The 12,893-nt window shown below is 35.2% G+C and overlaps 1 protein-coding gene across 4 annotated transcripts in view; it reads right to left on the reverse strand.

Moving 5' to 3' along the window:
* Window positions 1-12,893, reverse strand: part of LOC101490977 (uncharacterized) — a 28,155-nt gene that overhangs the window by 9,208 nt on the left and 6,054 nt on the right. For 3 of the 4 annotated variants that reach the window (XM_012717859.2, XM_004487720.4, XM_004487721.4), the window contains 7 exons: window positions 3,866-3,945; window positions 2,480-2,539; window positions 727-826; window positions 565-642; window positions 363-430; window positions 182-250; window positions 18-95 (listed from right to left, as the gene is read on the reverse strand). In XM_012717859.2, coding sequence (XP_012573313.1) covers window positions 18-95; window positions 182-250; window positions 363-430; window positions 565-642; window positions 727-826; window positions 2,480-2,539; window positions 3,866-3,945 — 533 coding nt within the window. Of the gene's footprint in view, window positions 1-17; window positions 96-181; window positions 251-362; window positions 431-564; window positions 643-726; window positions 827-2,479; window positions 2,540-3,865; window positions 3,946-6,276; window positions 7,730-12,893 lie in introns of all 4 variants that reach the window. The other variant, XM_073370043.1, reaches the window with a different exon arrangement.

Consider the following 12,893-nt stretch of genomic DNA (forward strand, 5'->3'; position numbering starts at 1 on the left):
ACAAATCAAAAACTTACAGTGGCATTGTTTGCATGTATCATGGAGTTGAGATTTGCAGCAATTGCCTCATCTAACACTCTAGCCAAAACAACATCCTGAAAGCAGACAGAGAAGGTAAGAATCAGATTTATCAGAGAGAGAGAGAGAGAGGACAAAATAGAAGTCTTAGAAGGAGCCAAACCTTCAGAAAGCCAATTCTATAAGTTTGATGTATCTTGGATAACACAATAGAATTTTTTATAGGTATGGCCTGCAAAATACAGTAGCTGAACCTATTGGTAAGAAGTTCAACATTCTTCGGATTTATCTACCACATTGCTTCTCTCCAAAATAGAAAAAAGTAATAAAATCACAAAATAGACCTCTTTAAAAACAACATGTTCCTTTAAGAATTTACGATGATGTTGAACATGAGGAACCTCTGGATCATCTGAAATAACCAAAAAACATGGAAGAGTTTGAAGAAAGAAAGAAAATGTTATTTTGGGGTTCAAAGATACATATATTGATAAACACAGAGAAGTAAGATATAATGGCAAAAAAAGAATCATGTTATAAACTTACATTCAAGAGAACCAATTATATCCATTATAAATTCATCACTGAACATTCGCTCAAAAATTTGTGTACTATTAAGCAAAACTGCAGCAGAACAAAAATATGTCAAAAATGTAAAAAGAATAAAATGTCAATAAAGGGATTGAAATCAAAACTGTGAATACTGACTGATTCCTTTCACTATTTTGAAAATCATGTGAAGGCCATCCATATTTTCCAAATCTTCACAAACTCTGAATACTTCCACAAGCATCCGAAAAAAATCTTGCTGCATTGGAAATATAAATGAAAAGAAGGACAGGGTAAAAAAGGAAACTTACAAAGATTCTAAAGAACTCTGACATACAGATGAACAATGGAATTAAAAAATTAACTTAAAAGGACAGGAACATTCTAAGTTTGCAAACAAGATGGACTGTTGTATTAGGTGAATTCTAAACATGGTCCACCATCATAGGTAAGTCGATCATGATGAACCACAGCTATTGACTCTCACATTCATCTCTACCTCACCCTCCACATCACATCCTTCCTCTCTTTGTCTCTCTCTCTCTCTCTCACACACACAAACCTATCTCCATTGACTGTCATACTACATTGTGTCCGATGCACAGACATGATCTTCTTCATGGCCAACCAGAGGGCACCACTGCGATGGGCCATTATATGTTCCTTCATCGCTAAGCATTGGTCTGCGGACAGTGTACACATTGGAGTCTGTGAGCCCTGCTGCCCACCTCGGCATTTCAGGATCCTCCACAATAAATCTTATTTCCTGTCGCTGCAAGCTCTTCTCCATTTGAGACCTCCTCTGCACCAGATTTGACAGTCACCACAGCATATGGGCATCACAAGATCTTGTTGCTGCGTCTTCCTGTGCAAATGCCGAAGCATTGTTGCACTTCTGTCAACCTCGCTACCGACTCTCATTTCCCCTCTTAAGTGGCATCGTTGTGAACACTAAAGTCATCAACCTTGGGTCTACAACATTGATGGAGAGACAGAGACAAAGACAGCAGAAACAGTGGAGTGAGATAAGCAGAAATAATATGGTGCGAAGGGACTACTGTATGAGTACAAGAGGTACTGATCAGTCAAACGGATGAAAACTGTGGTGCACCATGTCCAATCTTTTATGATAGTGGTCCATGTTAAATTCACCGTTGTATTATGGAGAAATGTTTCAATTTGTCTAGCTTTTATTTCTTCTTATCTTTATCTTTATCTATATATTATGTTAAAATTTAGTGTATGTTTTAATTATTTCTTGATTGTGCAACATCCTAGATTAATTGTTAGTAGTCCTAGTCAATACAACTTCCTAAGCATTAAATGTAATTATTGCAGTATCATTATAAATAGAAGGTGTCTGATCTTGTTTGAGACACACAAGAAACACATAAATTACTCATATTTTACATTTTGTAACCTATGTCTACAACTCTATGTATATGTATGAATCTGAAATAATATTCAGTTTTTTTATCAACCTAGGAGCATTGCATAAATAAGTTGTACATAACTTCAAATAATTATCCAGTCCGGCTTATCCCTTTAGTCCTTGATTGCTTATTACAAATGAATAAAAGCTTTGTAAACGCTGTCTAATGTCCTCAACCTCAAGACCCATACAATATCAATAATTTTTTTGACATATATATGGGACAAGAAATTCCTAGGTCCAGCTTACATAACAGTCCACCATATTGAACACCGCCACAAACAAAATCGATGTTATTGAAATTGTCATTAAGGTAAGAACCAAATGGGAATGCTTGCAATAAAATAATAGAAACCTTAATATTATTTTTATTGATAAATCAAAACTTCAATTGATAGATGATCTCCATGCACAATAATGAGAACCAGTATACTCTGAACACATTACATGCATATATACAAGAAATTGAGTTTAGCTTACATCAGTTAATATTAATTCTGTAAGTCGCAACTGATCTGTAATGCCACTCTCAACCACGGTCTGTGAACACACACAAAAAGATGAAGACGGCGATGATGAGTTGCATTTAAGTTGTATAGATAAATGCAAGCTTTCAAAAACAACAAAGAATGGTCAGAACTAGAGAACAAAGTCATAAAATTCAAACTCATTTGCTGGAAGTGACATAATATTCTACCAAGAAAGTCCACATACTTCAAATAAGAACCACGTCTGTTCTATACCGTTATCAAGCACATACTCAAGCCAGACACATTAAATAGTTCTACTGGTATTTTAAAAATCTATAAAATATTTAGCTTCTCTTCTTGAAGAAATGTGCTTTTACATTAACTTCATACTAGTTTTATGTCTCGTATTATGGTTGTATCATGACCTATAATTTTTAAAATTTGTCCCATCCTCATTCCCATGACCTAACTAACAGTGACTTCTAGTACTTGACCATGAGTCTTGTGAAGCTGTTCTCTGATCGGAAGGTAAGAGGCAATATCACAAAAGCAACACTAACATAATATATGTGTGTATCAAAATCGTTCAAGAATCAACACAAAATGTGTTTTGCAACAAACCCCGTTGTTAACTCATATTTGAATTGGTAAATGATAAGTCTGCATGAGTAATACATGTTCACATTCCAACTAAAATCATTAGATAACAAAGAGGACTTGATAATTATTGAAGAATTCAGATACAACGTTATAATTGAAGTCTAATATTTTCTTGTATGTGAAGATCTACTGAATTCAAATCTTCAAACTCTTAACTTATAGAGCTGCTTATGATCTCAAAGTTGGTTTATTCATCTCATTGTATAGCTAATGATGTTGTACATCAGATTTTTGTGTTAAGAATTCAGCAAGAAATGGCTAGGGTGGGTTGAGGGGTTAAAATTTTCATTTGTAGAACTGATAAAAACATCAAAGTGCGAAAATAATATTTAGCAAATATAATGTTAGAGAAGATTTGTTTAAGATTTTTTAACTGAACAGAGTTAAGGACTATATTTATTATGCTGCATAAAACTCGTGATAATTGCATAGCGAAATTGTTTGATGTAAATCACAAGCTTGGAATTGATGCAGTGCAATTAAATAAACTAAAGTGTTACACATTAAAGTAATAAAAACAAGTACTTCTAAACTTCACTCGGAATTGTGGCTTGGAAGATTAAAAACAAAAAGTTGTAGCCACAGTTGATCTGCATAAAATTAGATTCCAAATAAAAAGATAAAATCAAAAATAAAAAATAAATAAAAAACATGTGCGGAAATTGCAGATCAATAAATAAATACATAAATAAAGTGGAAACAAAATAAATGAGAGGATTTAAGCATATTCCGAGACCTTAAGAATCAAAGGAAGTGTTGATAACTCAACAGCAGGCAACTCCCTTAACTCGCTGTTTACACTGTGAAATGCCTCACCTGAGATATACAGAAAAAACAGTAAGATCGGTAATGGGATGACTAGGACTAGAAGACAAACAATAAGACCATAAGGAAGCAAACATGATTCAGCAAGAAAAACAGAAATCAGTAAGCTCATAAAGAAGTCAACGATGTAATTCTACATATAAAACCAAAAAAAAATTGTCAAAAAGAACTCCGGCAACATGGCTGAGTTTGCTAATGGGTACTATAAATAAAGGCAAGGTTATAGAACTCAGATCAGTCACTGACTCAGTCAAACCAATTATAAATCGCAACATCATTTGTAACAGTTAACTATACAAGTAAAAAATATTCAGTTAACGAGATTATTAATCAGTAACTGAATTTTGTAATTTCATATATCCAATATTAGATATGAGGCTGTTGAACGGGTTTTACACAAGAAGAGAAGAGAAGTGATAAGAACTTAAATATTATTGAAGAAAGTAAAAGACAAAATACTTTCATGTTTTATTATTACAGCCCTAAGCTGTTTATATAGGAAAAGAAATTACAATAGTAAAACTGAGTAATAATGATAGAATAAAAATAAACATAATAATATAAAATAAAAGAGAATAAAATCTAATTTCTCTCGATTCTTCAACACCCCCCCTCAAGTTGGTGCATAGATATCTGTCATGCCCAACTTGGCTATAAGTCGCTCAAAATTGGGTCTTGCCAAACTTTTTGTCAAGATATCAGCAGTTTGCTGGTTGGAAGTCACAAATGGCAGACATATAACTCCAGCATCAATTTTTTCTTTTATGAAATGGCGGTCAATCTCAATATGCTTGGTTCTATCATGTTGTACAGGGTTGTGAGCTATACTTATTGCTGCTTTGCTATCACAGAACAATTTTAAGGGTGAGTCAACTTTCATTTTCAGTTCGTCCAAAAGTTTACGAATCCATAAAAGTTCACAGATTCCTTGAGCCATTGCTCTGAATTCAGCTTCTGCACTGCTTCGAGCAACAACCCCTTGTTTCTTACTTCTCCAAGTAACTAAATTTCCCCAAACATAGGCACAATATCCAGTGGTGGATTTTCTATCAGTAATTGATCCTGCCCAATCAGCATCTGTAAATATAGAGACTTCTCTGTCATTAGTTTTCTTGAAGCACAAACCCTTTCCAGGATTGGATTTCAAGTACCTTAAGATTCGATAAACTGCCTCCAAGTGTTCTTCATAGGGAGAATGCATGAATTGACTTACAACACTCACAGAGAAAGCGATGTCAGGTCTAGTGTGGGCTAGATAAATAAGTTTGCCGACTAACCTCTGGTATCTTCCAATCTCAACAGGAACACTGCCTTTCTCCCAAAGTTTAGCATTTAATTCCATAGGAGTATCTGCTGGTCTACACCCACTCATCCCAGTTTCTTCCAAGAGATCTAGGATGTATTTTCTTTGAGAAACAACAATTCCCTTCTTTGAGCGAGCAACTTCCATACCAAGAAAATATTTAAGCGCGCCTAAATCTTTGATCTCAAATTCTTTAGTCAAATTTTTCTTCAATCTTTCCATCTCAACAATGTCATCTCCTGTGAGAATAATATCATCTACATATACAATTAAAATTGAAATTTTACCAACATTAGAGAACTTCATGAACAGAGTATGGTCTGATTGTCCCTGCATATATCCTTGCCTTTTGACCGACTGAGTGAATTTTTCAAACCAAGCCCTTGGAGATTGCTTGAGACCATAAAGGGATTTTTGAAGTTTGCACACATTTGAACCAAATTTATCTTCAAAGCCAGGTGGGCTATCCATGTATACTTCCTCCTCCAAATCACCATTCAGAAAAGCATTCTTTACATCAAGTTGGTTAAGAGACCAATCTAAATTCACTGCCAAGGACAAGAGAACTCTAATAGTGTTTAATTTGGCAACGGGAGCAAAAGTCTCTGAGTAATCAATGCCATATGTCTGAGTAAACCCTTTAGCAACCAAGCGTGCCTTGTATCTTTCAACTGTGTTATCAGAATTATATTTCACAGTAAATACCCATTTACAGCCAACAGTATTCTTTCCTGTAGGTAATGTCATGACTCTCCAAGTTTGATTCTTCTCAAGAGCTCTCATCTCCTCAAGAACAGCTTCTTTCCACTTTGGAATTTTTAGAGCCTCCTGTATATTTTTTGGAATTTCTACAGTAGACAACTTAGAGGTAAATGCAGCAAATGAAGAAGACAATTTTGAGTATGACACATAATTAGACAAAGGATATTTAGTGCATGATCTAATAGGTTTTCTAATTGCAATAGGAAGGTCTAAATCAGGATACTCGACATGACTCTTAAGAATAGAAGAAGACTTACCTGTATCAAGATGATGTGTTGGATTATCTATTGGTTCAGAATCTTGGAAGGGTCGGAGAATGGGTCCTTCATTTCTCTGTTTATGGTTTCTTCTTTCAAAGACATTTCCCTTCCAAGTAGGGTCAATTGTAGTAAACCTGCTTTGTGTCTCTTTATCTGAGTCATTATGTTGTGGCATTTCAGGTGGTCCTTTATTATTATTGAGATCAAGAATTTGATCATTGTGATTTTCATTTGAAATTGTCGCCCCCGAATCTGTCGAAACCTCATTCATAAGTGGATTGAGTTTCAATATGGATTCTTGGGCATTTTCTTTTGGTGCATCAATATAAGTCTCAGAATTTTGTGACAACACTATATCACTTAAAGTAATGATGTTTTCAAAAGTAAAAGATGAATCTTCCTTAAAATTTCCCCCCTGAAGATGAATGTCACTAAAAAATGGTTGATTTTCAACAAAAGTAACATCCATGGTTACAAAAATTCTTTTTGATTTTGGTTCAAAACACCGATACCCCTTCTGAGTTGGAGAGTAACCGGTAAACACACATTTTATTGCTCGTGGATCGAGTTTGTCAAGGTGTTTATGTTCATGAACAAAAGCAGTGCAACCAAAAACTTTTAGTGGCAAATCAGCAGAGACACTAGTCAAAGGAAAATAATTTCGAAAAACATCAAGAGGTGTATGAAAATCTAAAACTTTAGATGGCATTCGATTGATTAAATATGATGCAGTTAAAACAGCTTCACCCCACAAATATTTTGGAACCTTATTTGCAAATAGTAAAGCTCTAGCAACCTCAAGAAGATGCCTATTCTTTCTCTCTGCAATTCCATTTTGTTGGGGTGTATTAACACAAGAACTTTGATGAACAACCCCATTTGCAAGAAAAAAATCGGACAAAAGTATATTAAAATATTCTTTACCATTGTCACTTCTGAAGACTTGAATATTTGTTTGGTATTGAGTGTGCACCATTTTAAAGAAATTTTTGACAACCTGTCCAACTTCCGATTTTTCTTTCAATAAATAAACCCAACAAATTCTAGTATGATCATCAATAAAAGTTATAAACCATTTTTTATTAGAAAATGTGTTTATTCTATTAGGACCCCAAACATCACTATGAATAACTGCAAACGGTTTTGATTGTTTATATGGTTGTGCAGAAAAAGAAGAACGGTGATGTTTAGCAAATTCACAAGTTTCACAATGAAATAAAGATGGATCCTTCTTAGAAAATAATTTAGGAAACAAATGTTTCAAATACGGAAAACTAGGATGTCCTAACCGTAAATGCCATAACATAATATCATCATTATTAGAAGAAACAAAAATAGATTCAAAGCAGGTACTTGTTTTTTGTTGGTCTTTGAAGTCGAGTCCATTGTCAAGATAATAGAGTCCTCCACTCTCCTTAGCATTGCCAATCATCTTCCCCGTGCTCAAATCCTTAAAAGTGCAATGAGAATGAAAGAAGTTAGCTTGACAATTTATATCCTTTGTTAATTTAGTAATGGATAATAGATTACATGATAAATTAGGAACATGTAAGACATCTTTTAAGGTTAACTTAGGTGACAGAATAACAGAACCTTTCCCTGCAATGGCTGAAAGAGAGCCATCTGCAATTTTAATTTTGTGGTTACCTGCACAAGGGCTATAAGAAGAAAATAGACTCGACTCCCCAGTCATATGATCAGTAGCACCAGAATCAATAATCCAAGTATGGCTGGGAGTGACACTAAGTAGAGCAGTATTTGGAAAATTACCTCTCTGAGCTATAGAGCAAGAAGAAGTTTGAGACTCAAGAAGTTTGTACAATTGATCTAACTGTTCCTTGGTGAAAGGAGATGGGCTTGAAGGAGACTGCTTCTCTTGATCAGATGTACCAGCTTGGAGCGCATGACCTTCGTTTCTTTCTTTTTTCTTCCAATTTAGAGGTTTTCCATGGAGCTTCCAACATGTATCACGTGTGTGCCCTGGACGTTTGCAATGTTCGCACCATGGTTTCTTGCCAGCGCTCTTCCCGTCTTCATTTTTTGTGATTAGGGCAGAGCTTTCAACCTCACCAACAGAAGGTGACTTACCCATCATAACACCTTGTCTCGCCTCTTCTCTTCTAACTTATGAGAATGCTTCCCGAAGTGATGGCAATGGGATTTTTCCCAATATTCTGCCTCGGACTTCATCAAGCCGCTTATTAAGCCCAACCAAGAACATGAATACACGGTCGTTCTCCTGTCTCTTAAGAAACAGAACACTGTCCTCACAACACTTCCAATGATCATCATAGCAGAGATCCAATTCTTGCCATAGTGTCATCAACTCATTGTAATAGGTAGTGACATCTCTATCTCCTTGTTTGGTATGCCACAATCGTGATTTGAGATCGAAAATTTGAGAAGAATTCTGAATATCAGAATATGTTTCTTTGACAGCCTCCCAAACTTCCTTGGCAGTAGGCAAAAACATAAAAGGTTTTTTGATTGTTGATTCCATATTACTAAGCAACCAAGCAATAATAACAGAGTTCTCAGATTTCCAAAACCTGTATTTTGGATCAGTTGTGGCAGGCATTTGCACCTCTCCTGTTAGGAAACCATATATTCCCTTACCGTCTAAAATCAATCTTGCGGTTTGGGACCATTCGACATAATTTTTTCCATTTAGTTTCTGAATTTCAACCTTGAGGTTATTAGAAGTTCCCTCATGGCCAGCTGCTTAGGCCGCTGCCACCGCCACTTATGGCGCTGTCTAAATTGTCAGGGTTGTTGACTACGTCTGATTTTTTTGTCAAACCATCGTCGTTGTTGCCGCTACCCATAAGGGCTACCTTCCATAGGGTATTGTGTGCCATTAGGTTTAGCTCAGTTGGTTAGAGCGCCAAACCCTAATGGTTGTGGAAAGGTTTACAGAACCCTAACCAGAGCTCTTGATACCATGAAGAAAGTAAAAGACAAAATACTTTCATGTTTTATTATTACAGCCCTAAGCTGTTTATATAGGAAAAGAAATTACAATAGTAAAACTAAGTAATAATGATAGAATAAAAATAAACATAATAATATAAAATAAAAGAGAATAAAATCTAATTTCTCTCGATTCTTCAACAATTATTGATAATAACTTCGTAATAGTTTGATACAAGAGACTAACAGGGATACAAAATTCCTATAAGCTGTTGGAAAACAACTGTTTTTCATAATCTATCCTAGAGAGCTTATGGAAATAAGTTGTGTTAGAATATAAAATAATATCTTGATATTATCTTAGAATATCTTTGTTTATCTTTTAGGATTGGTTTTCAATCTTATCATATCAAGTCTTATAAATAGAGATAGAATATTTGTAGTTATCTTATTGCTTTTAAACTTATATAAAGAGCCTCTGATGTGTAGTTTAAACACACGGTTTTACTATATTCCATTTCTATTTTCCTCCCATTCAATGTGGTATCTGTAGTCAAGTCTGATCCTCCTTTATCTATCTCCCCACTATTCCACCATCAAGCTCCCAAAAGTTTGGCAATTTGTCCAAGATGCCCTGACCCCGTCTTTGTAACAGATGCACTGGCCCCGTCTTCATCCCAGATGTACTGAAATCCGCTTTCTTCCCAGATGATCCAGACTTAACTTTCACCGTAGATGCATTGGCCTTGTTTGTGTCACATAAGCAATTCTCATGCTTATGTTGAACTTAAATATTTTGGATCTTCGGTATTCACCAGTTTTGCTGCATGATTGCTGGCTGGTTCAAGCTGATTTTTACGATTTGAGATCCTCTCTATTTCTTAACAAAAATGGAGGTCTCCATTACTGTGATTTTGATGTATTTATGTTGAAGAATCAAGAAAAATCAGAGTTTATTCTCTTTTATTTTATATTATTATGTTTATTTTTATTCTGTCATTATTACTCAGTATTACTATTGTAATTTCTTTTCTTATATAAACAGCTTAGGGCTGTAGTAATAAAATATGAAAGTATGTTGCCTTTTACTTTCTTCATGTTATCAAGAGCTCTGGTTAGGGTAAACCTTTCTACAACCCAATAGGGTGTGGCGCTCCAACTGAACTAAAGTTAATGGCACACAATACCCCGTGGAAGGTAGCCCTTAGCGGCAACAACGACGATGGTGGTTTGGGTAAAAAATCAGAAGTAGTCAACAACGCCGACAGTATTGGTTTAGGCAGCGGCCCAGGCGGCAGTGGCAGCGGCCCAGACGGCGGCCATAATGGTTTATCTAACAATGGTTTTTTCAACTTTTTTGACCATGGGGGAACTTCTGATGCCCTCAAGGATGAAATCCAGAAACTAAATGGAAAAAATTATGTTGAATGGTCCCAAACCGCAAGATTGATTCTAGACGGTAAGGAAAAATATGATTTCCTAACAGGAGAGGTGCAAATGCTGCCACAACTGATCTGAATTACAGATTTTGGAAATGTGAGAACTCTGTTATTATTGTTTGGCTGCTTAGTAATATGGAATTATCGATTAGAAAACCTTTTATGTTTTTGCCTACTGCGAAGGAAGTTTGGGCTGTCAAAGAAACATATTCTGATATTCAGAATTCTTCTCAAATTTTCGATCTCAAATAACGATTGTGGCATGCCAAACAAGGAGATAGAGATGTCACTACCTATTATAATGAGTTGATGACACTGTGGCAAGAATTGAATCTTTTCTATGATGATCATAGGAAGTGTTGTGAAGACAGTGTTTTGTTTCTTAAGAGACAGGAGAACGACCGTGTATTCATGTTCTTGGTTGGGCTTAATAAGCGGCTTGATGAAGTCCAAGGCAGAATATTGGAAAAGATCCCATTGCCATCACTTCGGGAAGCTTCTCAGAAGTTAGAAAAGAAGAGGCGAGACAAGGTGTTATGATGGGTAAGTCACCTTCTGTTGGTGAGGTTGAAAGCTATGTCCTAGTCACTAAGAATGAAGACAGGAAGAGCGATGGCAAGAAACCATGGTGCGAACGTTGCAAATGTCCATGGCACACACGTGATACATGTTGAAAGTTCCATGGAAAACCTCTAAATTGGAAGAAAAAAGAAATAAACGACGGTCATGCGCTCCAAGCTGGTACATCTGATCAAGAGAAGCAGTCTCCTTCAAGCTCATCTCCTTTACCCAAGGAACAATTAGATCAATTGTACAAACTTCTTGAGTCTCAAACTTCTTTTTGCTCTATATACTACTCTACTTAGTGCCACTCCCAGCCATACTTGAATTATCGATTCTGGTGCTACTGATTATATGACTGAGGAGTCGAGTCTGTTTCTTCTTATAGTCCTTGTGCAAGTAACCACAAAATTAAAATTGCATATGGCTCTCTTTCAACCATTTTAGGGAAATGTTTTGTTATTCTATCACCTAAGTTAACCTTAAAAGATGTCTTACATGTTCCTAATTTATCATGTAATTTGTTATCCATTACTAAATTAACAAAGGATATAAATTGTCAAGCTAACATCTTTATTCTCATTGCACTTTTAAGGATTTGAGCACGGGGAAGATGATTGGCAATACTAAGGAGAGTGGAGGACTCTATTATCTTGACAATGGACTAAACTTCAAAGACCAACAAAAAACAAGTACCTGCTTTGAATCTATTTTTGCTTCTTCTAATAATGATGATATTATGTTATGGCATTTACGGTTAGGACAACCTAATTTTCCGTATTTGAAACATTTGTTTCCTAAATTATTTTCTAAGAAGGATCTGTCTTTATTTCATTGTGAAACTTGTGAATTTGCTAAACATCACCGTTCTTCTTTTTCTACACAATCATATAAACAATCAAAACCGTTAGCAGTTATTCATAGTGATGTTTGGGGTCCTAATAGAATAAACATCTTTTCTAATAAAAAATGGTTTATAACTTTTATTGATGATCATACTAGAATTTGTTGGGTTTATTTATTGAAAGAAAAATCGGAAGTTTGACAAGTTGTCAAAAATTTCTTTAAATGGTGCACACTCAATACCAAACAAATATTCAAGTCTTCAGAAGTGACAATGGTAAAGAATATTTTAATATACTTTTGTCCGATTTTTTTCTTGCAAATGGGATTGTTCATCGAAGTTCTTGTGTTAATACACCCCAACAAAATGAAATTGTAGAGAGAAAGAATAGGCATCTTCTTAAGGTTGCTAGAGTTTTACTATTTGCAAATAAGGTTCCAAAATATTTGTGGGGTGAAGCTGTTTTAACTGCATCATATTTATTAATCGAATGCCATCTAAATTTTTATATTTTCATACCCCTCTTGATGTTTTTCGAAATTATTTTCCTTTGACTAGTGTCTGCTGATTTGCCACTAAAAGTTTTTGGTTGCACTGCTTTTGTTCATGAACATAAACACCTTGACAAACTTGAGCCACGAGCAATAAAATGTGTGTTTACCGGTTACTCTCCAACTCAAAAGGGGTATCGGTGTTTTGAACCAAAATCAAAAAGAATTTTTGTAACCATGGATGTTACTTTTGTTGAAAATCAACTACTTTTTACTGACATTCATCTTCAGGGGGGAAATTTTAAGGAAGATTCATCTTTTACTTTTGAAAACATCATTACTTTAAGTTTAGTGTTGTCACAAAATTCT

The sequence above is a fragment of the Cicer arietinum genome, chromosome 1, assembly GCF_000331145.2.
Source record: "Cicer arietinum cultivar CDC Frontier isolate Library 1 chromosome 1, Cicar.CDCFrontier_v2.0, whole genome shotgun sequence".
Taxonomy (NCBI): domain Eukaryota; kingdom Viridiplantae; phylum Streptophyta; class Magnoliopsida; order Fabales; family Fabaceae; genus Cicer; species Cicer arietinum.